The sequence below is a fragment of the Chelonoidis abingdonii genome, chromosome 2 (genome assembly GCF_003597395.2).
Source record: "Chelonoidis abingdonii isolate Lonesome George chromosome 2, CheloAbing_2.0, whole genome shotgun sequence".
In the NCBI taxonomy this organism is placed as follows: Eukaryota; Metazoa; Chordata; order Testudines; family Testudinidae; genus Chelonoidis; species Chelonoidis abingdonii.
The window spans coordinates 4,925,751-4,953,581 of NC_133770.1; the positions used below are offsets into that span (position 1 = coordinate 4,925,751).

Genomic DNA, 27,831 nt, shown 5'->3' on the forward strand with positions numbered 1-27,831 from the left:
TTTGTTATTCCCGTGTAGACAGAGAGAGAGGCAAGCAGAGGCATCAGCTATTGGATATTACTGTGCTGGGTCAGATTCAGACTGGTAACCTGGAAAAAGTTCCCCTTACATTTCCCAGTCCTTGGCAAGGTTTGCTGATGGGCCCCATGCATTTCAGCGTGTGACATGCAGTAAAATGTGGGCTTTCTTAAATGTATAATTCTTCTTGCTTGTGTCTTAATCTTAGCTACCCACTTCTTAAGCTCCCTTTACCTGGAACGGGCCCTGTGGAGTACAGCACCCCAGTGAAGGATTACTCACCACCGTCTTCAGAGCCAGGCCACCAGCAAGGAGAGCCTAGTGAGAGACCTGATTGGGTAGGTCTTTTGTGTGTATGTGTATGTGCTGCCCCCTGCTGACTTGTGTGTGTGCACGTGAGTACACATGCACCTGACCGAGAGAGCCGGGGGGCGGTGGGGAGTTCACTCTGGTGTTATTTGCACCTTAATATAGTGAATGGAAGAAGTGCCTTGTAATTTCTCACCTCGCTTGGCTGTTAAATTCAGGTACTCCTAATGTACTCCTCTGGTTAAACCCGAATGCTGTCAGGAGACCCAATTCTGGGCCTTCAGAGTGGGGGTAAAAGCTTTCAAACGCTGTTCAGCAGGAGCCTGCAGTCCAAGGGAAGACAGAGAACCGTATCCTGAGTCAAGTGTTGCATTTTGCTTGCTGCGTTTTTTCACAATTATTGTGAAATTATCTTCTTAGCGTATGTGCAATGTGCTGCTGGTGGCACGTGACCAGGATTCAGCACCGAATTTGGTTCACTGGTTGCATCCTTAGCTTCCCTGGCCTGGGCCAGGGTCTGACGGGGAGCGCGACATGAACGCTGATCCTTGCCCCTGGGGCTGGATTGACAGCCCAGAAAACAAAGGGTCTCAGTTCTTCCCCTCCAACAGGGACAGCGCAGGCAGTGACAGGGCATGCTCCCCCCACCACTCTGCTAGCATGCCTTAGCCCTGCCATGGGAGACTCCCCCGCATAAGGGTGAGAATAGAGCTCAGCCAATCTGTACAGCTGCTATCATCCATGGAGATGCTACCAATCAGGGGGTCACTTACTGCTGTACCCCAGTCTGTGGGAATTTGGTCTCTGACCTACTGACCAGTTCACAACTCCTGCTCCACTGACCAGCCACCAGAACAGAATGACGGGTCCATCACTGAGAAGCTGAGCTGGGATCAGACTGCTGGCCTGGAGGTGAAAGGCTGTGGATCCAAGTCCCTTGCCTTGAGCACTTCAGTACATCCTGTGTGTTCTCTCCTTTGGCTCGGCTAGCTGCCTGGAGTGTTCGCAGTAACTAGGAACCATTTGGTGCCAGTTCAGGTCTCATCTCCAACATTTATGCCTACTTCTTAAGGGCAAAACCAAGCGTTTTCCATTTGAGGTTAAGCAGCCACACTTGGAGCTGGGTGACTGTCACAGAGTGATGAGCCCGTTGTGCTCTGGCAGTGGAGGCATGAACAAAGGTTAACACTGACTTGGGTAGAAGCCAAGGGTTTCTTGTATCAGCCAGGATCATGAAAATCAATGCTGCTGGTGTCCGAATGTACTGGGTAGGAGTTTGACTTTTCTTTGGCATGAGCAGCCTGTATCCACAGCCCTTCTTCTGGAGGCTGGGGACAGTTCTAAAACCGCCCCCTGCTCAGCATAGCTGTCTGCAATGCCCTTCCCTCCTGACCTGTGGGATCCCTGGGTATCCTAGTCCTTGGCATGTCACAGCTCTGTCAGGGCACTTCAAGCCTAACTTGCAGCCCCCTGCTTTTACAGTCCAAGGCCTCTCTTCAGCAGAGGCTGCCAAGTGCATGAACATTTTTGTGGATCAAGATGTCCCCGCTCATCTGGCTGTGGCTGAAGCCACCTGCCTTCCTCCAGGCTCCTGCTGTCGCTCCACTGCAGCCAGCTCTAGAAGCAGCTCGTGTGTAGAGGGCTATAGGCTCAGACTGCAGCTGGCTGAGGAAAGCTTCTCTTCAGCCATGGCACTCAGGTTAGCTGCTAGAGCATGAAGAGTGTGGCCACCAGAGGCCACACCCACTCCAAAGTGGCATGCAGCCTGCTGGGAAGGAATGGGAGAGCTACCAGGTGAGGGGGGAATGCGAGGGAATAAACGCTATGAAGCTAGAAAGAAACCAGAAAATGAGAGGAGGAAAACAGGCCATGGTCGGGTGTGGCACAAGAGGGCATGTGGGGGGCACCCATCCCCCATCTGTCACAAAAGAGGGGACTGCAAGAAGGAAGGCTTAGGGGTTGATGCTGTAGGGTTTGCAGGAGAGATCCCTGCTCACTCTGCAGGCTTGCAGACTCCACTATCTCCAGAAGGTCACCTCTCTCTCTCTCCCCCCACTTTCCCCACAGTACCTGGGTGCTCCCGTGGCCTACATCCAGCAGATCTTGGTGAAAGCCACGGTCTCGCCATGGCACAAGAACTTCCTCACTGTGGACGTGTTCCGCTCGCCGCTCTCCCGCATCTTCCAGCTAGTGGAAGAGATCAGAAACCACGCCCTGAGAGACAGGTAAACGCCCATGGATTAGAGAGTCCAGATACAGGACTGGGCCTGGCAGTGTCACGCTGACCCCCTACTAGGGCTCTGTGGGTCTAGCCATCAGGATTGAAATCCTGAGACTCCTGGCAATAAGGAAAGCAAGAAACTAGGTGGGCTTCAAGGCAAATGATGTCACATCCTTTCCACACCCTGGTGTAGACAAGCTCATATTACTCAAAAAGTAATAGCAAAAAAATATTGAAGTATATCAGAAGCAGGAAGCCTGCTAAACAACCATTGGGGCCACTGGACGATTGAAATGCTAAAGGAGCACTCAAAGACAATAAGGCCATTGCAGAGAAGCTAGATGAATTCTTTACATTGGTCTTCACAGCTGAGGATGGGAGGGAGACTCCGAAATCTGAATCATTCTTTTTAGGTGACAAATCTGAGGACTGTCCCAGATTGAGGTGTCATTAGAGAAGGTTTTGGAACAAATTGATACACGAAACACTAAGAAGTCACCAGAACCAAACAGTACTTACCCAAGAGTTCTAAAGGAACTCAAATGTGAAATTGCACAATTTCTCACTGGTATATAACCTATCCTTTACATCAGCTTCTGAACCAGATGACTGGAGAATAGCTAATGTGACGCCAAGTTTTTAAAAATTCTCCAGAGGTAATCCCGGCAATTACAGGCTGCTAAGCCTAATTTCAGTACCAGGCAAACTGGTTGAAACTATGGTAAAGAACAGAATTATCAGATACATAGATGAACATGATTTGTTGGGGAAGAGTCAACATGTTTTTTGTAAAGGGAAATCATGCCTCGCCAATGTATCGGCATATGAAGAAGTGACGTTTTTTACCCGCGAAAGCTTATGCCCAAATAAATCTGTTAGTCTTTAAGGTGCCACTGGACTCCTTGTTGTTTTCCCAATGTATTGGAATTCTTTGAGGGGGGTCAACAGACATATGGACATGAGTGATCCAGTGGATATAGTGTACTTGGATGTTCAGAAAGCCTTTGACAAGGTCCCTCACTGAAGGCTTTTAAGCAAAGCAAACAGTTATGGGACAAAAGGGAAGGTCCTCTCATGGATCAGTAACTGGTTAAATGACAGAAAACAAATGATAGGAATAAATGGTCAGTTTTCAGAATGGAGAGAGGTAAATAGTGGTGTCCCCCAGGAGTCTGTGCTAGGACCAGTGCTGTTCAACATATTCATAAGTGATCTGGAAAAAGGGATAAACAGCGAGGTGGCAAAATTTGCAGACAATATAAAACTACTCAAGATAGTTAATTCCAAAGCAGACTGCAAAGAGTTACAAGGGTGGGTGACTGGCCAACAAAATGGCAGATGAAATTCAGTGTTGATAAATGCAAAGTAATGTACACTGGAAAACATAATCCCATGTACCTATACGTATAAAATGACAGGGTCTAAATTAACTGTTACCACTCAAGAAAGAGATCTTGGAGTCATTGTGGATAGTTCTCTGAAAACATCCACGCAATGTGAAGCGGCAGTCAAAAAAACAAACAAAATTTTGGGAATCATTAAGAAAGGAATAGATAATTAGACATAAAATATCATATTGCTTTTATATAAATCCATGGTATGCCCACATCTTGAATACTGCGTGCAGATGTGGTCACCCCGTCTCAGCAAAGATATATTGGAATGGGAAAAGGTACAGAAAAGGGCAACAAAAATGATTAGGGGTATGGAACAGCTTCCATCTGAGGAGAGATTAAGAAGACTAGGACTTTCCAGCTTGGAAAAGAGACTATTAAGGGGGGATATGATTGAGGTCTATAAAATCATGACTGGTGTGAAGAAAGTTAAATGAGTGTTATTTACTCCTTCTTATAACACATGAATTAGGGGCCACCAAATGAAATTAGTAGGCAGCAGATTTAAAACAAAAGAAAGTATTTTTTTTACACAATGCAGTCAGGTTGTGGAACTCCTTGCCAGAGGATGTTGTGAAGACCAAGACTATAACAGGGTTCAGGAAAGAACTAGATAAGTTCATGGAGGATAGGTCCATCAATGGCTATTAGCTGGGATGGACAGGGATGGTGTCTTTAGCCTCTGTTTGCCAGAAGCTGGGAATGGGCGACAGGGAATGGATCACTTGATGATCACCTGTTCTGTTTATTCCCTCTAGGGCATCAGGCATTAGCTACTGTTAGGAGACAGGATACTGGGCTGGATGGATCTTTGATCTGAACCAGTATGGCCGTTCTTATGTTCTTAACATTTTTATGTGCCAGAGAAGCTGCCTGTGCTGTGTTCAGAAAGAGCTTTCGATAGCCTTCCAGTCACAACCTTGGGCTGATGTCCTTGCTACACAGTGTTTGTCTTCATTTCAGCTGCCCTTTTATCACATGTGTGGATCACTATCTGGTGATACCGCACGTTCGTCAGTGGCAAGTTATAAATCGTCTCCTCCTGGTGTGCACGGTATCTCTGATTACTGTGACAACGTCCTTGATGGGTATCCACGCTGCACGGAAATGAAACAAGACTCCCTGTGCTCCGTGTTCAGCTAGACCTCAACTCTGGGACAAGTGCCCCATTTCTGTCGCAGAGAAATAATTTCCAAACCAGATGTTCTTGAATTAAATCTGAAATTAATAACACAGTGCCATATTTTGGGGCTCATAGCTCATTTTGATATCAAATTCCATTTATTTTAGTCTGCTAAGTTGTTAAAGTGCTGCAAAAAAACTGTATAGGAAAAAGTGTATCTGCGTGTTGAAGTTGTCAGTGGGGGATTGGGCATCTCGGTGCTGGACAGCCAGGGCTTTTTCCATCCAGAAGATATAGGAGGCAGTTTGCGTTTTTTGCCCTGGAGACAGTTAAGGCTTTGGGCAGTTGTCCCTTCTGGGCAGGGACAGGGATGACTTGAAATTTTTGTAGTGGTTTGAACACCTAATTCCAGACCCCAGCAGCTTTGAGGGCAGCTAGCCATTCCATTGCATCCTGTCCCAGTCTCTGTCACTGCATCCGACATTAGAGAGAAGCACATGAGCCATATATACCTGCTAAACTGATCCGGGATGACAGTGAAAACTGTTGCCAAGAGCTTTGTTGCCATTAGGTTTCAGAGTCAATGCCTGACTGAGGGGACAGAGCAGAGTTCTGACATCTTCCAGAGCTGTTCCAAGCTCTCTGCAGACTCAGGCAGGCCTCACTACGTCAGTGCCCATGAAGAAGGTTGTCTTTGCCTCCAGGAGGACCAGAAATGTCATTTTTTCTGAAGTGAAAGCCTCGATTTTGCTGTATGGCTCTGCGGCCGGACATGGATTTTATGCTAGATCCTGCCAGTTGCCTTGTCTGTGCTCACTCACAATGAAGTGGTGCTCTCTTTTGGGGCAATGCTAACCAACCCTGGTCTGGGCAGCCACTTTGCTGCTGGGCTTTGCACACTCGGACAAGTGCCAGTGAGGGCCAGGCTGGGTCAAGTCAGATGCGTATCTGATTTGTTAGTGGGTATCAAAGGATTGTGTGAGCATATTAAGCAAGGTTTGAACTTTTATAACAAGCATTACTTTATTGTGAATGTTAGCGTAAGCCTGACATTAACATGAGTTCACGCAGCTTTACCCACCAGGAGAGCAGCACTTTGCAATGCTGTGACAGGTGCTCTGAAATGGAGGCCTGATCTTGCAGCCTATACTCATGTGAGGAGAGTCCCATAAGCAAGGGTTGCAGGCTTGTGCCTGCAGTTTGGAAATGTCAACCCACCCAAGCCATATATCACTTGCAGGGTGGCGCTGCTGCCCCATGAGTTCACACAGCTGGGGGCATTCCCTTTGCTGTGCACCACAGAGGAGTTCGGAGAAGATTTTGCTGAGTTGTCGGTGCTGAACAGTTTTACTCCTGCTGTGTCCTTCACACACTACAGAGCCTGTGTGACCCCTAACTAATCCATGCCAGAAATACTGAGGGAGGTTTGTATTATCATCCCCCATTAGCAAATGGGGAAAGAGGAGGCAGAGAGGTTAAGGCCCAAGTTTTCAAAAGTTCCCGCTCCTTGGGTCTGATTTTAGAAGTGTTAAACATGCATCACTCCAGCTAAAGCTGATTATCTGCAGGTGCCCAGCACTACTGACAATGAGGCCCTGAGAGTCTTAAGTAGGGTGCTGAGAACTGAGGCCCCCAGAATCAGTGAAGGCTTTTGAAATCGTGCGTTCACAAGCCAAGTAGTGAGTGAGAATTAGAGCTCAGGAGTGCACGGGTGCGTTGCGTTTCTGAGATGAGCTGCCTGTGAATATCATAACCGTTGCAACTTCTGGTCTCTACCTGTCTTTCAGTTCTGGGATCAGAAGTTTGGAGGAAGTCTGCCTTCAGGTGACAGACCTCCTGCCCAGCTTAAAGAAGCTGCGAGACCTGCTACCTGAACATGGCTGCCTCCTGCTGTCTCCAGGGAACTTCTGGCAGAATGACCGAGAACGCTTTAACTCCGACCCTGATATCATCAAAACTATCCACCAGCATGAACCAAAGACACTGCAGACATCGGCTACCCTCAGAGGTAGGTGGCTGAGTGGTGCAGATGCTGGGAGAGGTGCCTCATCCCTGCTCTGCTGTTCCAGTCCCAGATCTCTCCTGAGCCGATTGCCAGCAGTACCAAATCGGGCAGTGGTTTTTCCTCATGCAGAGTCTGGGATGAGGCCACCAGACTCATTCCACCCAGGCTTTTAAGTTGGATTTGGACCCAGCCCTCCAGAGGTGAAAAGTGGGTGTTCTAACCCTATCAGCCTGCTGCCTGTGGGAAGAGAGCCAACAACCCCCCAACGCCCTTTGATCTAACCATGCTGCTTTCTCCCACCCCGTCTCTTTCTGGTTGCTCTGAGAACAGCACCGGCTGCATTATCCTAAAGGCGGGGGTGGGGTGGGGGTGAATGTTCATAGTGCTCCCTCTTATCCTTTCATTGATTGTTGCCTGGAGCGACCCCCCAGGGCTCATCCTCAGGTGGGCTACTGGTGCCAATGAAAGTCTCTTGTTTTATTTGGAATAAGGAATGTGGCCATGTCTGAAGTTATGCTGCTCCCTGGTTCCACACAGTTAGAGGATTGTTCACTCCTTTCTGTATAAGGGAATCCAGTTGAGGTCAGGACCCCTATAATCCCTCCTGCCTCAAGAGGGGCATTGGAGCCTTTAGACTTGTTGATTAAAAAGTTTCCCAGTTCCGTATCCAGAATGTGTTCAGCACTGTAACCCCCCAAAGGAAAACAGGACTCTGTCCCTGGGGACCTTACCTTCACCCAAGCAGAAAACGAACACACACGCTCCCAGAGAATGTGCTGATGTAGCGCGTGGATGTGTAGGTGTGCACAGCAATGGCATGGGGTCAGCATTGTACTAGTTAGATTGAGTAGAGGAGGCCGGGCTTAACAGTCTGGGCACAACCTCAAAACCTCACTCAGTCTTTGCTCTCTCCCAAGGTAGGTGACTGAAGTTCTATTTTACTGTGTGTGGCAGTGGGGACATGGGGTTGGGGGAGCTCTGGAAGGCAAAGGCCTTGCCTGCTCTGTGGCGGTCTGGCAGCCCCTGTAATAAGGTAAGCCATGGTTCTGCAGCATCCTTGCCCATCTGGTGATGAACACTCATGCATCGTCCCTCATCAACCTTTGTCCAGGCTGATGGTGTTTTGCTCCCATTGCATTTGCAGATCTCTTGTTTGGCGTCCCGGGGAAGTACAGCGGCGTGAACCTGTACAACAGGAAGCGGGTGGTATCCTACACTGTCACTCTAGCTCTCCAGCGATATGATTCCAGGTAAGGCTCCTTGGCTCTGCTACTCCCATGTGAGGTCACCTGCCTGTTGGGCTCCCGTCTTCATCTCTGGGAAACTGATTGGTTCTCATTATTTGTCCTTTCACTGTTCTGGACAGAGCTGTGCAGAGCATGGTCAGATCCTCAGGGAAGGTGCTATAGAAGCACAGAGTATCATCATCATCAGTGTAAAGCTATCTGGTTCCACTAGACACACAGCACTGTCACTTTAAAAAAACCCAGCACACCTGGAGCCACCCCAGCATTCCTCTGCTGATGGCTGCCCCTGCCCACAATCACATATTTGTAGTAAGTGGAGTCGTTGCCGTGCTGGTGGCAGCTGGTTGGCCTGGGGAGTTTGCTTCAGTCCAGCTCCTGATGGATGGGCTTCTGCATCCCAGTGAGCACCATCTTGGTTGGCAGTAATTGGCTCCCTTGTTCGCCGTCTCATCAGAGAGGGCACAGACTGAATGGGACTAAAGAGCAAATGTTCTTTGCCCTCCTCTGCGTGGTTCTCCCAGGGCAGCCTGGCAAACCAGCTGGTGGAAGTTTGCCCAGCTGCTGCCCACGCTGTGCATGGGGGAGAGAGGCCTCCCATCTCCAGGATGGTCCATTAGCATCATTCATCAGCACTACTTACCCAACACCTGCAACAGGAAACGTGTTTGAATCCACAGCACTCGCCATCCACCAGAGCCAGAGTTCTTGGTAAACCCCAACCCCCCTCGCTAAACACCTTTTATGAGGTCTTGCAGCTCCCCTCTCTGAATCCTCCGCAGGAATGCTGTAGATCTCAGGGGAACTTGGTGATACACCGGCGAGGAATGAGGTGCAAAACCTAGACAGGCAGAGCTGGCCTTACTCTTGGTTGCCGAGTATTGCATAAATCTATAGAGCCATGTTCCCATCTGGCTGCAGCCCCCGGGCCCTCCTCTGAGGGATGTGTTAGGTGTACAGCATAGCAGCAGAGTCACATCCTTCTGCCTTTCTCCTGTATCAGGTTCCTCACTAGCCTCCGCTCCCGGCTGAAGCTGCTGCACCCTAGCCCCAACTGCACCCTGCGAGAGGAGCACATCGTTCACGTCCACTTCAAGGAAGAGATCGGCGTTGCTGAGCTGATCCCCCTCGTCACCACCTACATCATCCTCTTCGCTTACATCTACTTCTCCACACGTAGGTTTGTGGGGAGCAGAGAGTGCGAGCGCCCCATCCATGGGCTTCATGGCAGAGGGGCCCCGGGGGCCTGATGACACAGTACACCCTGCCCCACATGTAGGGAGGACAAACACCTAGTCTTCAGTGCTGCAGTCTCCTGTCACTCCTGCAGCCAGGTGAAGCTGAAATCCCACTGGGACATAGAACTAGGATGTGGAGGGGAAGAGGCCCTATTAGGTTTCAGCTATTCCATTTCCTAAGCCAGTGCAGGGTTGTTCCCTGTGGCGTATCCTACAGGGCTCTGACCTGTTCAGTTCTAAATGCCCCATGTGATGGCACATGCCCCGCTTCTCCTGGGGGACCAGCCCACGGCCAGAGAGATCCCGCATATATCTGCGGTTGTGCCGTCAGGACCTGCCACTGATGGGAGCTTACGTGTGCTCCTTTCACACATCTCTGGGCCGTCTTGTAGCTGGAATGAGAGTCTGTGGCACACCCCTGCATTGCTCTCCTCTGGCTGCAGCGTGCCTCTCTAGTACTGTGTTGCTATGTCAGCACTAGCCAGGCATCTGAGGCCTTGAACCCACCGCTACCATCCCTGGCTAGCGTGCTGCCTGTTGAAGTGAATGAGCACGCGGATCCGCTCCCCATGATGCGGAAGTTGGCACTGGCTTTCCCCCAGTGATGTGGGCCTCGTGTTCTCTTGCAGGGAAGATTGACATGGTGAAGTCAAAATGGGGCTTGGCCCTGGCAGCGGTTGTGACGGTGCTCAGTTCTCTGCTCATGTCGGTGGGTCTGTGCACGCTGTTTGGCCTGACACCTACTCTCAATGGAGGGTAGGTATCCAGCAATAAGAATCTCCTGATGAAAGAAGGGACAAAGGGAGGGTGGGTGCTAACCTGTCTGATGCCAGCTACTTAGCCCTTTGTGTCCAGGATCGAGGATTTTCTAACCATGCCCACTTTCGTTGCCCGATCACTTTCCACATTGCTTGGCCCTGCTTTCCCAGGATACAGATGGACCGGACAGCTCCTGGCCTCGTGGGGACATTTTGCTGCACATCTGTCACACCTCGCTGCTGACATATTAGTGAAATATTGTGTCCATCTTTTCTCCCTAAACATCAGCAGCTTGGCACCTAGTCAGCCCCTTTCTGCTCCAGTCACCATGGTTGGCATGCCAGTGGGAGGAAGCCTGTTCTGAATCAGACCGATGCCCAAGACAGGAGGTTGTGTGTCTTTGCCTTCTCTGGCTGAGGTTCTCTGCATTTTGCCCAGTGAGATTGGAGGAACCTGGCACTTGTGGCTGATGGGGACTAGCAGGGAGGCTTTGGGGCTGTTACTGGTGGGGATTATTGACTCTTCCCTTGGGAGGGGGTGTCCATGTGTGTCACGATCCAGGTGTTGAGTTACTGCACTTGGCTGTACCAAGGTGGGAAGCTGCATGCTCTGGAAAGGCTCCACCAGGCACAAAGCTCAGCAGCCTTCCTGCTAAGTAACACAGGACCCTGTGAGCGTATCACTCTGATGCTCACTCTCCGTAGGCTTCCCACTGAACACAGCACCCAGGTCAAGATCTCTGTTGAAGCCCACTTGAGAGGTTGCCTCTCCCTCCAAAGGGAGTCTCAGGAGTCAGCTCTAGCCTGAGGAACTTCCTCCCACAAGAGCTAAGAAGGCTCATGGGCCTCACTGCACTCAGAACTCATTTCTTCTGCTTCGCTTGTGATAACAACAGCCTGGTACGTTGTGGTCCATTCTCGAACCCTCTCTTCATGCTGAAGCAGCTGCCAGCACCTCTTGACTCCCTGCCTACTCCTGACCCCCACAGTCTGGTTTCAAAGGTAGGCTTACCACAGAGACCTGACTGTGAGGGACAGAGGATGGGGTCCTCCTGCAGGGGACACGTAACCCATTTTGTTAGGTCTGATGGCAGCCCCCAATATCTCTGAGCGCAGGATGGTTTTTATTGGCCTCTTGTGGGAGTGGTGAGTGAGGTCCTTCTGCAGGTTAACTCCTCCTTGGACGGATGCTAGATGGACGTTATGAACATAGACTCCTGTCTCTGCAAGGGCTTCCACAGGGAGGGGGTCTCCCAGGGATCCTTCTTGTCTCCCATGTGCATAGGGCTGCAAGGGGAGATAGTGAGGCACCCTTCAGTATTTGAAAGGCAGTAGGATCTCTCTTCCTTTCATCAAGTGCTGATGCTCTGGTTTCTCCTCTCCCAGCACCTGTCAGAGGTGGGGATGTGATGGGAGCCAGCTGGCGTGGTCTGGATGAGATGGAAGCGGTGCTGATAGGCCGGGGTGGGTTGAGAGCCAGCTACCTGAGAGATCACCTCTCTCCCTGTGTCCCTTTGGACCCTTACCATCTGCTGGGGTTCTGTTCCTGCTGATCGTGAGGGGTAGCTTTCCAGGCCTGGTGGCGAGGTGTCCTCGGTGGAACCTGCACCCTCTGGCAGTGTGCCGGAGCTTATGTTTAGCCAGCTTCAGGATGCCATGTCAGCCCTGTTTGTTTGGTCAAGCTTTCACTTGTCCAGTTTCTGCAGGAGGGTTACTAGAGGGGAGAGTTTTAGTAGAGCCTTTACCTATTTCAGGTCTCTAGTGCTTTGGTTTTGTACAGTACCACCATGAAGCATGCGTTTGGAGGGCAGTGTGTAGATCCTAGGATTACATAAGGACATAAGAACGGCCACACTGGGTCAGACCAAAGGTCCATCTAGCCTAGTATCCTGTTTGCCGACAGTGGCCAATGTCAGGTGCCTGAGAGGGAATGAGCAGAGCAGTTAATCCTCAAGTGATCCATCCCCTGTCGCCCATTCCAAGCTTCTGGCAAACAGAGGCTAGGGACAGCATCCCTGCCCACCCTGGCTAATAGCCATTGATGGATTCTATATACTAGCCATAGATTATCAGCACTCTTTGCCCTGCTAGGGCAGCTTCCATCTGAGGATCTCAAGGCACATTGTGCAAATATTAATGAGCTAGAATAATTATAGGAGAGAAGCATAATCCCTGCTTTACAGGTCAGAAAACAAAAGCACACAGAGCGAACTGACATGCCCCAGGGATCCGAAAGAGTCACTGGCAAAGCCAGGAGGAGAGTCGGAGCCCCCTTGCTCTAATCACTGGGCTTCTCCGTGAATGTTTCCATAAACCAGTAAGCAATGGGAGTGTTTCCACTGACGACTTTGGGTGATGGAGCAGGCCCTAATACAGCACCTTCTGACATCAGTTGTGCTGAGCTCAGGATAAATACCTCGATAGCTGCATAAGCATGGCACTCCCCCCACATACCCCCTTCTCAGCCCTGTTTCTGTTTCAGTCCCTTTCTCGGTGATTGCCTCGTTGTGACAGACAGTAACAGCGGTATCCTTTGCAGTGTCTCAGCAGGGATGGGGACTGTGGAACTTGTATCTGTATGGTTTGGTTGTAGGAGGCAAACAGCTTGTGTTTGTGCAGCCCATGCCCAGCCCTTGTTTCAAGAGAAGTTGGTGTATCCTTGGATTTGAAATTTTTACTCATGAACAGTATTAAATGTCCTGACGGCTCTATAGATCAGTGATCTGTTTCATCTCCGAGCCTGCAGCTTGGTGATCAGTTTGTACCTTCTGAAGCCGTGGGTGCTGCTGGCTAACAAGGACATGGCTGACGAGAGAGTTTGAGTTTTGTCTCTCTCATCTCCACTACCTACAAATGACCTTGAAAGTTTAGCATAGAATCCACACTACAGACATTCGCTAGTTACATTCTGTGCAGAGCTGGCGGACAGCAGAAGTCTGTCGTCTGTCACTCTCTCTCTCCCCCCAGCACTTTCCATCCCATAGTGCTTTTCTCACACACAGCCCTGGGTCTTAAATGACCACTCAGGAAACTGACAGAGTTTGGTTGGTTAATGGCAGGGTCTTTTAATAAAGATGAGCCGAGCTGTACTTGCTGGACTGGAGGATTCCTGAGGTGACCTCTTTCGACAGGAAGTTGCCCAGAAGTGATCTCTGGGTATGTGTATTTGTTTCACCAGTGAAATGCAGTTCCTACATGGCAACTTTGGCCAGGCAGTGAAGAGAGTACTATCTCCAACTACAAAGGGACTGTAGGCAGGCAAAATATAATTTCTTGAGTTTGAATTAGGCCAGGATACCAGGGCTAACACCTTTGTTGGGGAAGAAAATGCTTTGAGATCTTTAAGACAAACCATGAATGGCTAGAGTCTGGGACTTATCTGAAAACCACATCTGTAACAACATGCTGGGGTAACTGTCTAGTCCTGAGTCTGAGAAACGAGCGCCTCCGACTGAATCCCCAACAGCATTTCCAGTAGGTCCTTCTGGGAATCTGTCCCAGTACTGGCCCAGCTTAGCTTGTGAGATCTGTCAAGACCACAACCCGAGGTAGTGTGACTTCAGACTTCTAAAGAGACAGCCATCTCTAGCCACCCAGTGCATCCAGAGGAGGCGATAAAGCGGGCTTGAGGGGATGTTTTAGGGATCTGTGACAATTCAGATTAACTTTTCCCCTGGTCACGTTGCAAACATTGAGAGAGAAAGTGATAGCACAGCTCTTTTCCAGCCCTTTTCCCTCTCCGTTATCTGCGAGGCTGCTTGTAGTTTGTGATTCTTCAGACATGGAATTTGCCATAGAATCGACTTCCAGCCACAGTGTCTCCTCTAGAATCGGAGCTTTAGTTAAACAAAAGATAGTTCTAGCCTTTATGGTGTGAAGATAAGTAGAAAAGTGTGACCGGAATTTTACTGAGGCAGGGAAATCTGCAGGCAACCTGGAACAAGGCTCAGAGCTGCGAAGTGCCCAGTTCATTTCAGTTTGTTGTTGACTCTGACGTGCTGAAGATGGTGTGACGGTACTGCCCGTGGGATCCAGCTGAGGTCACTCAGTGAGGGTGAACTGCAAACAAAACAGGGCAGACAAACCCCAAATGCTGGTGGATTTACCAAGCCAGCACGAAACAGCTTCTGCAGTACCTCGCTGGTTACTCAGAAGTCCAAACAATGCAGTTCCCTTAAAGTACCGAGTCTCAGGCCTCCGTCCACACACACTTGTCAGATATGATGATGATTCCTGAAAATCTTACTTCATCATATAAAAGAAAAGGTTCTTCCAATCCCAAAGGATCAGCCACATACTCAGGTCCAATTATAATTTACATCTTACCCAAAATACACGCTTAGAGCCAAGTCTTATTAACTAAGCTAAAATTTATTAAAAAAGAAAAGAGTGAGTGTTGGTTATAAGATCAATATACATACAGACTTGAATTCAATTCTTGAGGTTCAGATACATAGTAGAGGTGAGCTTGCAGTTGCCAAAAGTCCTTTTAGAAATCGTCCAGAGGTATTAGTTCAATATCCATATTCATGGTGACTCCAGTCACTGACTGGGGATCTCAATCCTTATGGCATAAGGTTTCCCCTTCTTGAAACCCAAAGCAGATCTGAGATCAAGCAGGATTATATCCCAGGGTTCTTATACATTTCCAGCAGCCTTTTGGCCTGAGAAAACAATAGGCTTAATTCTCCTTCCAAACATCCTGGCAATTAGCACAGGGTAATTTATCCATTAAACAGTTCAGATACAGGTTACCATAACCTTCAAAGAGACACATAGACAATAATAATATTTCACTCAAGTATCATCATAAATGTTAATATTCCTTTTTTGATCTTTGAATTAAAACTATAACAATAGACCAGACTTATTTGCTTATATTACAAGCCCTGAGCAAACATCTCTCTTCTATCTCTAACAATACAGACTTAGCCTATCTTCCTAGTCAGTCTCTGAAGTTCACCCACGGGTCAGGTCAGTCGGTGGGGTGAGTTAATTAACTCTTTCTGGCCCTGTCACCTTTCAATGAGATATTATATTACACTCACAACATCACAGATAGTAACTGTTAAAATTGCCAGTGTTTGCTGTTTAACTGCTGATCCTTTTAGCAGAAACACTCAGCTCATGTGCTTCTCCCACAGTCCTACACTGCTTCCCAGGGCTTTCCAGGTGGGCAAAGTCCCAGCTATCCCTACTCAACTGCTACAACCTTCTGCTTCCCCTTGGCAGCTTCTGTGATGGAGTTATGTGATGTTGATGCAAAACTCGGCAGCACGTTGAGAAATGGCAAAAGTGGAACCAGCATAGAGTAAATGGGGTTCACTGGGGAGCTCAATAATGCAGGAGTTGAGTGCCTCCTCTGCTTTCCTAATGAATGCAATAAAACCTGCACTCTCCAATGGAGCTGCCCCCCAATTTCCAGTCTGGGAGGTGCCACAGAATCCAGGGAGCCTGGCTGCAGAGTGGAGGTGCAGCTTGCATTGGGGGCTGTGGTATTGCGTTGGGGATGTGGACAAAGAGGGAGGGGAGAATGCACTAGAGGAACTATGTTATACAACCCCCTCCCCCCACACTGGGTAGCTATGTCATGATAGATAGAGGGTTATGGAGACCCTGTACCCTTCTCCCTCCCTATCTATCTCATAGAGCTGGAAGGGACCCCAAAAGGTCACTGAGTCCAACCCCCTGCCTTTACTAGCAGGACCAAGTGCTGATTTTGCCCCAGATCGGTAAGTGGCTCCCTAAAGGATTGAACTCACAACTCTGGGTTTAGCAGGCCAATGCTCAAACCACTGAGCTATCCCTCCCCCTCTTTAATACTTGCATCACTTTCTTATGCAACCATTGAGAGGGCATTAGCCAGTGCCTGTGTGATTCCTGTTCCGTGACCTTCATGCTATGGGCATGCCCCTGCGGCTTGCTCAACTGATCTGATGTGAGTGCAGTGTCCCCCTCTCCTGGCACAACTCATTGGCCAGTGGGCTGGGGCCCTTTGGATCATGCCACTGCTACCTGGGAGCTCAGTCGCCACACTTATCTCACTCGCCCACTCCCATTCGCTGTCAGCGTGGGCGAGAGCAGCCAGTGCCGCCAGGCAGCCTTGGGAGAGGGTTGTGGCTTTGCTTTTGTTTGGAAAAGGAGCCGGTGCAGCTTCCTCTTGCTGTGTTTGTTTAATGGATCAGTTTGAGTGAGATAGCAGAGCTGCCGTCTGTGCCAGACTTGTCGGTTCCCTAAACGCAGCATTTGACCTTGCAGAGGGGAGGAGGACGACAGAAGGAGCTGTTCTGCCCTCAGTTACACGTGTGCAGCTCCTGCTGAAGCCAGTGACAGCTGCTTGTGGGTAACCTAGGGCAGCGCTTGGTCCTTAGGGCTCAACACAGGCAGCAGCAAAGGCAGCCACCAGGATTGCTTTGCCTCTAGCCCCATCGCTTAGCCATCCTGCCTGCTGCTGCTTCGCCACGGAGAAGAGTTTCCATCTTGGTTCCCCATCCTGCCCACCCTTTCCGTGCCACACAAGCCCAGTGCTCGCAGTGCAGCAGTCGCCTCTGAGCCCCCACGAGAGACATTGATGTCTGTGAATGAGTCTGGCTGGTGGTGGCGGAGAGGTAGCTGGAACCTGCCATGCTCAGCAAATCCTGGGTACTGGCGCTATGCTTGGAGCAGCTGTTTGCTTCCCCGGAACAGAGCCAGCCTGGCTGCTGTGAGCAGCCCAGAGAATAGTGGTGGTAGGAGGGAGGGGTGACGGGAGCCCCAGCAGGGGCCAGGGAAAGTCTTGTTGTTTTGGAAAAATCGAACTCATTGTCCTCCCTCAAGCCCGGCCTCAAAACTCTCCTCTGCCGGGATGCTACTCCTTGCTGCTGTGCAGCGACACTCACGCTCATGGTGATCAGTATTGTCTCATTGGTTCCTTGCACTGCCCCACCAGTTCCCAGCCCACCGTGGTAGCTGTTTAGGTACCCTAGTGCGGAGGGGAAGAGAGAAATGTTCCCAGAAGCTGATGTCTTTCCTCACTAAACATGCTGGAGCTGGGTCAGCGCACTGGAGTTTCATGATGTTACTGGCCTTCAGAAAGGCCGCAAGGGGGACCAGTGGGCTCATGGACCATGGAGCCTTTCATGCCTGACCGGTGACCAAAGGCCAGCACTCACTGTGGGAAAGGAGTGATGAGCTCTGGATGGCCATGTCACTGCACACCTGTCCTCCCAGCGGGCTAGCTGACAGGCTGAGGAGGGAGGCCCGAGTATGACATGACCCCTCCAGTGCAGCCGGGAGACTCAGGGGCAGGGCAGAGCGAGTCAGTGCAGTGCAGGCTCCAGCTAGTCTGTGATCAGAGGGCTTCAGTCTCCAGAGCCACAGGAGCTCAGCAGCACTTGCTGATTACCGCAGAGTGACATCAGACAGGCTGAAGGGATTTCGTTCAGTGGCAGGAAGGTCAGTGTTAGGAAACCCCACTGCTGGGCCTTCAGTGCCCATCCAGCTGGCACTCCCCTCCTTTGATCTCCTCCCCCATGATAGGCCAGGCTTTCCTCGTCCGTCGGCCTCCCTCTGCATCGTGCTGTCCTGCACAGACAAGGCTTCCCCCGCGGGCTCAGCACAGGCTCACTCCAGGCGTGGGGCATCCTCTCGTGGATCCATCCTCATAGTGTCTACGATTGTACAGAGCTGAGCCTGTGTAACAGCTTCCCATGGGCATCTGCCCTCCTCCCTATCCCCCTACTCTCTCTGTAGTGGTTTGATTTGATTAGTGGAAGGTTTGCCTGAGATTTGTCAGTGGGGTTTGTGTTGGCAGCTGGGGCTGACTTCTCCCCAACTTGCTAATTTTCGTTTACTGGCTGTTTATGGGTCGCTGTATTGCCGTAGTGCTCAAAGCTCTGACCCTGTGCTAGCGCCATACAGACACCCAGAAGGGCGCTGTCCCTGCCCTGGCAAGCTTAAATCTAATGTTAGAATGGCACATGATGGTCAGTCTGTAGCAATGCAGTCAGCACTGCCGAAATGTTACCCTCTGTCTGAACCAGACTCTGCACAACCTCTCGTCCGGTCCTAGAGCTCACTGGGGTATTGAATGAGAGCCCGGAACCAACCCTGCCCTGCACTAGGTGAAGGGCGCCTGGGTGCTCCCTTGTTTCTCACACTTGGCTTTGTTTTCCTAGGGAGATTTTTCCGTACCTGGTGGTGGTGATTGGCCTGGAGAATGTGCTGGTTCTTACCAAATCAGTCGTCTCCACGCCCGTCGACCTGGAAGTGAAACTGAGGATCGCACAAGGTACCCGTCTGGCACTGGCAAAGCGGGAAATTCCCATTCGCTCTGGCCCCAAAGGGGAGTGATTGTAATTCTTAGCCTGTGAGAGGGCGTGAAGCAGCCCTGGACCGAGATGCTGTTATGTGGGAGTTGTGTGTTCTGCCCTCTGGGTCTAATGGCTACTTCAGCTTGTTGCTTGTCAAGCCCAGGAGTTCCTGTAAGCCCATTAAGGGGTGCCCTAGTCACTGGGAGCCTGGAACACATGCTACGTAAGCTGCTGTGAAAGAATCACTGGCACGGGGATGGCCGTGCCATGTCTTCTCAGAGCATGAATGGCCAAAGAGCTGCCTACAGGCCACATGCAGCCCCATGGGGTTCTATGACAGGTTCATGTCTTTTCTATGGTGCTACGCCCCCTGGGCAATGCACTCAGGCTGCTTAGCTCAAGGTGGAGCATTGCATGCTGAGATAGTCCACCAGTCGGTGCTGACTGGCGCTCTGTATTAAATAGGAAAGCGAGGGCAGGCTGCTCCATGCATGTTCAGGCTGGCTGTCGGGCAAGTAGTTGGAATGGCTCGCAGTTGAACATGTTATCAGCCAAAAAACATGTGAAGAATTTAGCATGATCCCTTGCACGTTATTCAAAGTGTTGTGCTCCTTTTATAGAGGGGTGGACAAAAATGAGGAGCTCGCCCATATTTTGGTGGATTGGCTGTGGCCCAGAGCTCCCTAGTCTACAAGGGTCGGTCTCTCTGGGTGGCTGAGTAAAGGAAATTAATTTTTTCTAACCTCAGAAACTTCCTGTCTCCAGTAATAATCTCTGGATCTCAGAGTGTAAGCGCCCCTTTACAGGTAGGGAAGCTAAGGGACAAAGCCTTTTCTAAGGTCACACACAGAGACAGGACTAGAACTCAGGAGTCCTGAGCACCAGTCCCCTGTTCTGATCACTAGCATGCTTTGTTTTCTAGGCTTGAGCAATGAGAGCTGGTCTATTATGAAGAACATGGCCACAGAGCTTGGGATCATCCTGATTGGTTATTTCACGCTTGTCCCGGCCATCCAGGTGTGTGTGGTTGGTCAGTATGAGCGGTTAAGGATTTTGTGGAGAAGAGGTGTGTAACCTCAGCTACAAGCACAGTGCCAGTAGCTGATTTTCAGTAACAGCCTTGGCACCTCCCAGAGGATCTCAAGGGGCTTTATGCATTCTGTACACAAGGATCACTGCACTCCCCATTGAAATGCAGCCACCTCTGGGGTAAAACCCAACAGCAGCTTTACAGTGTACAGCTGCACCACACCACACCACACTTTAGGACAGGAAGTGAAAAGTCCTGTCTCCAGTTGGAACTACAGGAGAATTTATAGTGTTTTGCCCTTCTCCAGTGCCTTCTCAAAGCACTTTACAAACATCAAATCTCACAGTGCCACTTTGGGGTGTGTATCATCCTCATTTAACTGTTGGGGAAACTGAGGCAGGGAATGGCAATGCGACATGCCTGATGTCACACAACAATGTAGTGACAGCACTAAGCATAAAACGTGGATCCCAAGTTGTTTGTTCTAACCCCTAGTAGGCAGACTTGTATTACCAGCATGAAGCATTCAGACTCTTCCCTGGGATATTGAGATCAGTACTGGACTTATGCCGCAGTACAATGGTGGGGACTCGGCACTGGTGGATGGAGCTATCTTTCAGATGAGATGTAAAACAAAGATCTGGAGTAGCAGTTCTCAACCTATGGGGCAGGTCGAAGGCCTCGGAACATGTCTAGGGCGGTGCGAGCTATGTGGTTTTGTTCTTTTATTTAAGAGCTCTGGCTGTCAGCCCTGGGTGGCTGGGGCTGGGGCAGAAGAGGAAGGGATAAAGGGGACAGCAGGAATCCTGCCACCTGGGCTCAGGCTCTCTCCCCCCACACCCAATCTCTCAACAGGAGGCGACCCAGGCTCAGTCTCTTTTACCCCTCCACAGTCTTTCACTGGGAGGCAGCCTGGGCATGGGCTTTCCTTCCCCTGCCCTCAGTCCCTCACCAGGAGGCAGCTGGCAGCCCTGGGAGGCAGCAGTACGGAAGTAAGGGTGGCAGTGGGGCACTAAGTCTGCTGAGAAGAGAGATATTGACAAATACCACTTTTCACATTGCCACCCTCACTTCTGTGCTGCTGCTGGCACGGTGCTGCCTTCAGCACTAGGTGCCTGGCCAGCAGTCGCTGCTCTCCACTCTGCCATCAGAGCTGGGTGCCTGGCTGGAACCCACTGCTCTCCGCTCCGCTGTCAGAGCTGGGTGCCCGGCCAGCAGCCGCTGCTCTCCGCTCTGCCATCAGAGCTGGGTGCCCGGCCAGCAGCCGCTGCTCTCCGCTCTGCCGTCAGAGCTGGGTGCCCGGCCAGCAGCCGCTGCTCTCCGCTCTGCCGTCAGAGCTGGGTGCCCGGCCAGCAGCCGCTGCTCTCCGCTCTGCCGTCAGAGCTGGGTGCCCGGCCAGCAGCCGCTGCTCTCTGCTCTGCCGTCAGAGCTGGGTAGTTGTAGATGTACTTGTGTGGGGATGGAGGGGCCATAAATGACTGCAGACACAAAAAAGGGGGGCCTGATGAACTGAGTTTGAGAACCACTGGTGTAGAGCATTCACGGTCATTTAAGTCCCCATATCACCTTTTTCAAGAGGGAGGAGGTCTTGCAGGGTCCTGGCCATGCTCCACCCCTGTCATGCAAGCGGAGACTGAGTTTTACCCAGCTCTCTCAAAGAGAGCTGACCAGATCGCAGCACAGCATAAGCAGTGAGGCCTGGCAACATGTCTGTACTCAGAACCTGGTCCGTCATGATCAGGGTATGAAAACATCACATGACTATGATTAAGTGATGGAAACAGAACCCAGAGGGAGAACTGGATTTCCATTCATCCTGCCTTTGTTTCTCTGGTGTTCTTGTTATTACTGGATGTGGAGCTTGCCAAACCAATTTGCAGCAGCCTCATCAGTGAAATGCTGAGCCCTCTGACCACCATCCAGTCTGGGCAGAGGGCAGTTATCAGGGATGCGTGGCACTGTCTGTCTTTGGCCCCAGCTGCACAGGGGGATTCTCTCATTGGCCTCAGCTGTGAAGGCTGGTTGCACATTGACCCTGGCCCATTTGAAATCGGAAGGGTGTGGCAAAGCAAAGCTGGGTGCACGCATGGTGGGGTCAGTTATGAGACTGGTTTCTGACATCAGCTACAGACGATTCTTCACTCCATGTTGCGGTTGCAGAGAAATATGAGTGCACAACAGGCTCCTCAACAACAGGCACATTCTTGGTGGTTGAAGAGGTCTGTGTGTCGTGGTAGGCTCAGGTTTGCTCGGATCTTCTCAACCAGTCTGGCTGTGTCTTCCTCCCAGCGGACATGTGGAGGAGTGATGTGTCTTAGCACAGGCAGTACGGTGCTGGTGTGAGTCGAATCGTCCCAGTGACAATGCACATGATTGAGTGTTATGTGTCTACTAACTTGACAGATAGATGGAGCCAGACCGGAGCACAGTATTCTGCTGCAGAGTAACAGAGGGCTAGACCAGATGAGCGCAGAGTTTGAGCATTTGCTCTCCATAAAGTCCCAGCCAGTTTGCTTAAAAGATTGTTATGTACCCTCACTGTAGTTGTAGTTTTTCTGATGTGGTTGAAACATGAGAGACCTATGCAGGTTTACTCCAGGTAAAGTGGGTGACATTCATAGTTCAAGTCATGCCCATTGAGAAAGATATTCAGTTCTTGAGTGCTCTGATGTTGTGAAGATTGAACACACTTTTAACTGTCCTGGTCACAAATGGTTGTAAATGCCCTGATTACAGTATCCAGCCATCTTAGTCAAGTCAGTGCTTTCGAGTACTGGGAATGACCATGCTTGGACACCTGGGCAAATGTCATGTGCATATGAGAACTATAGGAACTGGGCAAGAAGGAGGTCATTTGTGTACAGACTGAAAAGTGTCAGTGCCAGCACAGAGCCTTGGGGTAGACCATTGGTTTGTCTTTTTCACGTGCTAACACCGTCTCCCATGTGTACTCGGAAATGTTTGTTGTGGAGGGGGAGGTCAATGGCATTGATTATCCATGCTGGGAGAGCTCTCAACAAATTCACTAAGAGCCCTGTGTGTCAAATGATATAATATATGCTGCTGTCACATCCAGAAATATTGACTCCTGTCTTCAGGTTCTTCTGAAAACTGTCTTTGATTGATGTTGTCAAAGCTAGCACTTGATGAGAAGAGCTTCGACCTCTCTGAAAGGCCTGCTTGCTTGATGCTGAGTATTGACTCCACTTCTGGGGAGATGGACAGGAAAACGAGACGCCCCAGCACCTTGAAAGGCACAGACCAACAGGAATATCAGTTGGTAGCTTGCAACATTATGTGGCTCTTTCCCCGGTTTCAGTAGAGCAATGATGTTTGACATTTGCCAGGTCTTCTGAACTCACTCTTTTTTGACTACTCGCATGAAGAACTGCGCTAGCCAGGTTGGGCTAGTTTTTGCTTGTGCCAGGTTGGGGCACCAAGTATGTGGTCACACCCATTCTGTGCTTTGTACGTGGATTTGTCTTTCTTGGGTGTAGATTTGTTTGCTGTGGCTCCCCTAGGCAGAGCCCCATAGCGATGCTGTATGTTTAAGAGTGGCTTCTGCTCTGCGGGAGTCTGGTGTGTGTGTCTCCCTTATCTTTGTCTCTGGGAGCCAAGGACACAGTGGGGATAATATGCTGCCCTTGCGTCACAGAGTCCAAGGAGCCCTGGCGATAGGGAGCTGGGCTGCATAAATCTGGCAGGGACCTTTGCTCATGGTTGCCAAAGGGAGCAGTGCAGTGCTGAAGTCATCTAGGCACCACATGGTTCAGAGAGGAGCAGCAGAGGGAAGAGGAATTCCCTCTGCCCAAGGCCTGGGATCAGCTCCAAGCATTTGGACAGGCTGCTGCCTCCTCTCAGTCATGCCCAGGCAGCCCATCCGAGGTGGGGGAGGAGAATTTGCCCCCTCAGCTGCTGCTCTCCCCATGCCAAAAGCAGAGTTTGATTTGATGGGAGCCATTTTGCCAGTAGCACTCTGGTATAAGGTACACTTTTCCCAGGGATTGCTGACGTGCAGGACGCCCCATTCTCCAGGGCTGGTGGCCCAATGAATGCCTTGTGGAGAAACCCCAGGTCCTGAGACATTGCATGCACCTTGGTGCTTTGGGGGGTAAAGTAAATGTTGATACTAAACTGCTCAAGAGAGTTAGGACCAAAGCAGACTGTGAAGAACTTCAAAAAGATCTCACAAAACTAAGTGACTGGGCAACAAAATGGCAAATGAAATTTAATGTGGATAAATGTAAAGTAAAGCACACTGGAAAAAATAACCCCAACTATACATACAATATGATGGGGGCTAATTTAGCTACAACGAGTCAGGAAAAAGATCTTGGCGTTATTGTGAACAGTTCTCTGAAGATGTACATGCAGTGTGCAGAGGCGGTCAAAAAAGCAAACAGGCTGTTAGGAATCATTAAAAAGGGGATAGAGAGTAAGACTTGAGAACAGGAGCGGCTCCAGGCCCCGGCATGCCATAGGGGGCGCTCTGCCAGTCGCCGGGAGGGTGGCAGACAGCCAGCCTTCGGCAGCGTGTCTGCGGAGGGTCCACTGGTCCCGCGGCTTCGGTGGAGCTGCGAGACCAGCGGACCCTCCGCAGGCACGCCTGAGCGGAGGTCCACAAAGCCGCGGTGACCGGCGACCGGCAGAGCGCTTCCCCGCAGCATGCCCCCACTGCTTGGGCGAGCGAAACGTCTGGCCGCTCCTGACAAAGAAATATATTTTATTGCCCTTATATGAATCTTGATATGCCCAATTCTCCAAATTACTGTACAGATGGTGGTCTCCTCACCTCAAAAAAGATATACTGGCTTAGAAAGGTTCAGAGAAGGGCAACAAAATGATTAGGGGTTTGGAGAGGGATCCCATATGAGAAGAGATTAAAGGGCTAGGACTTTTCAGCTTGAAAAGAGGGATACTAAGGAATATGTAGAGGTATATAAATTATGGTGATGGGAGAAAGTGGATAAGGAAAAGTTATTTGCTTATTCCCATAATACTGAATTTAGGGCCACCAAATTGAATTAATTGGGCAGTCATGTTTTAAACAAATAAAAGGAAGTTCTTCATTGCAGCGCACAGGGTCACTTGTGAACCTCCTTGCCTGAGGAGGTTGTGAAGTCTAGGACTATAACAGGGTTGAAAAGAGAACTGGATAATTTCTGGAGTTAAGTCCATTAATGGCATTAGCCAGGATGGTAAGGGAATGGCTGTCCCTAGCCTCTGTTTTGTCGGAGGGTGGGGATGGATTGTCAGGAGAGAGATCACTTGATCATTGCCTGTTAGGTTCACTCCCTCTAGGGCACCTGACATTGGCCACTGTCGGTAGACAGGACACTGGGCTAGATGGACCATTGGTCTGACCCAGTATGGCTATTCTTATAAGTAGCCCCATCCTCCTGCTCATGCCATTGCCCTGCCTACCTTGCTCATGTGAAAGATCTTATGGTCACAGACTGAAGGCCCAGTCCTGCTCTCACTGGAATCCATGAGAGCTTTGCTGCAGATGAACAGGATCAGGGTCTGCCTGGTTCGTAACCTTTCACTACCATCATTCCTGCGATCAGGTGTGTCTTGGCTCCCAAGCACCATGCAGAATTCTGTACAGTGCAGGGCTGGCCCAACCTTTGTGGAGTCCCTGGTTGTAGGGGGCAGAGATGAAGTCCAGTGGGCTTCTGTTCCCCTCTGGACCTATGTCTAGAGGGCAGTTTTGGCCTTGTGCTCCTGTGTCCTGACCCTCCCAAGATTAGCCCAGCTGCTGGGGAAGGAGCAGGAGGAAATATCTAGCCAGGAGCTGCCTTTCCTTGTGGCCTTGTCAGAGGGGCTGATCCAGTGATGAATTATCTCCCCTCCTGGCCTGCTAGGCTTGTAAATTGCCAATTCCACCTGCGGCTCCAAGCAGTTATGTTGCTTGGGTTTGAGAACAGCCCTGGCAGGCTGGGGAAGCCTCTCGGTTAGATTGGAAGCCCTGGAGGAGCAGGTCTCTCCCTGTTACCGCCAGGCGCTTTCCTTCCCCGTGTGCCTGGACTGCGATCAGCACTGCATGTGAGGCAGGGAGGCGGGCCAAGCAGGCCGAGAACCCAAAACAAGTGGCTTTTGATGAGGGAGGGATAGTTCAGTGGTTTGAGCATTAGCCCTACTAAACCCAGGGTTGTGAGTTCAATCCTTGAGGGGGCCACTTAGGGGTCTGGGGCAAAAATCTGTCTGGGAATTGGTCCTGCTTTGAGCAGGGGGTTGGACTAGATGATCTCCTGAGGTCCCTTCCAGCCCTGATATTCTGTGGTGATCCCCATTTGAGTGGCTACAGCCTAGCTGGCCTCACAAGGTATGAGACTACAGTTCCCAGGGGCTCCAGCCAGCAGGACCTACAAGGGATTTCCTGAATCTGCTGTATCTCCAGGGGCTTTTATCTATAACTCATGCTCTCGCCTCATCCCTTGGCCCTTGTCAGTGGTAGAAAACACTGACAGGAATCTGATCCTCAGATGGTAGAAGAGTCACCCTCTAAAATGCCTTCCCCTAGGGAGAAGCTTGGCTTGGAGCCCTTTGCAGGACACTTGGTGCTGGGTTTGGGGTGACTGTAGTTACATTTGTTTTTGTTGTGGTTTAGGGCTCAGTTAATTTCCCAGAGGGGTTGGCATTTTTGTGTAATCCTTGTTCCTGCAGTGACACCTGCTGGTGAGAGCTGAGCATTGCATGGGGTCTGAGAAACCAGCTTCATCACTATCTCAGGGTCATAGTGGTTAGAAACTGAAAAGAGCTGTTAGTTCATGGAATCCATCCACTTCCGTGGGGACTGCAAATTGTCTGCTTGGTGGACAGTGTGAAATGAATGTTGGGGGTCTAAGGCCAGGTCACGTCACAAAACCACCAGCACAGCTGGCATAAACTGGCCTGGGTGTAGCAGTAATTGACTAGCCTCAGAGACTGAACTCCCTGCATCCCTGTAGGACAGCGATCTGCAGATCGAGGCTTGGGAGCTGCAAGCAGCTCTTTAATGTCTCCTGCAGCTCTTTGCAACACATGATATTAAAATGCGATGTGACTGAATACAGAGCACTAGAATAAATGAAACAATGGAGTCACACTCTGGTGGCTCTTCTGGGTAATGTTGGTTGCTAATTTGGCTCCTAAAGTACTGAGGTCTCAGTATCACTGCTGAAGGAGGTCCCTTCAGGTCAGGCATGAGGCTGATTGATGGAGCGGTGCCAAGAAAGCTGGCACTGCTGCTGATTGGGAGCGGTGTGATCTAGTGGTTAACTCAGATGATTGGGAATCGGGGGTCATGAGTTTAGGTCCCAGCTGTGCCATTGCCTTGCTCTGTGGAGGCAACTAATTCTGCCTCAGTTTCCCCAAAGTATTTTGAGACTTTTGGATGAGCAGTGCAAAGAATGTTTGGACCGTCCTGTGACTAAACAGTCACCAGAGTTGTCAGCTAGGCATCTTCCGTCAGAACGAACATCACACACACACACAAAGGTAACCAGAGTACTGATTACAGGGATTGCCAGTAGTGTACACTCATGGCTGTGCCATAGACAGGCCTTTGATGCGGTGCTTATTCTGGGGTTAGACGACTTGCCGTGAGCTCAGAGAGCCCTTTGCTGACCCTTGGATGTGTTGTGTCCTACAGGAGTTTTGCCTCTTTGCTGTGGTTGGCCTGGTGTCCGACTTCTTCCTACAGATGTTTTTCTTCACCACCGTGCTGTCCATTGACATTCGCCGGATGGAGGTAGGGGATGGGCAGGGGAGGCAGGTTTTCGTGCTTGACCTTTCTGTGGCTGTGCCATGCAGGACAGCTTACACCTGTGCGTTTCATTGCATGACTGAGTGTGAGCAGGCTGGTTTGGATGGACAGGAGTGTGTGCCAGGCGTCTGGGTGTGGGGGTGAATGGGGAGGGCAGGGGAACAGGAGCAAGGGCAGCTGGGCATGAAAGTGAGCAGCCCCAATCACATGGGTATAGAGAGACCGAGGACAGGCATGGTCATGAGTGTATCTGTGAGACTCTGCGCTCGGATGTAGGCATGCACCTATGGACCACACAGCCGTGTGTGAGAACAGCCGGTGCCTGGGCTTGGATGTGTGTGCAGCTAATTGTGTGTTAGTTTCTCTCGAGGAAGGACCTAGTCTCTGCTGCTCTAATCCATGTGCTCTCCTGTTGGCAGCTCGCTGACCTGAACAAACGGCTGCCAGCAGAAG

General features: G+C 50.5%; 1 protein-coding gene across 1 annotated transcript in view; it reads left to right on the forward strand.

Annotated features, from left to right (window-relative positions):
- SCAP (SREBF chaperone) overlaps nt 1-27,831 on the forward strand; it is a 118,966-nt gene that overhangs the window by 56,976 nt on the left and 34,159 nt on the right. Inside the window, 9 exon segments of the mRNA XM_075062137.1 lie at nt 227-356; nt 2,395-2,552; nt 6,853-7,073; nt 8,215-8,320; nt 9,318-9,490; nt 10,182-10,308; nt 18,467-18,579; nt 19,524-19,618; nt 27,265-27,363. Coding sequence (XP_074918238.1) covers nt 227-356; nt 2,395-2,552; nt 6,853-7,073; nt 8,215-8,320; nt 9,318-9,490; nt 10,182-10,308; nt 18,467-18,579; nt 19,524-19,618; nt 27,265-27,363 — 1,222 coding nt within the window.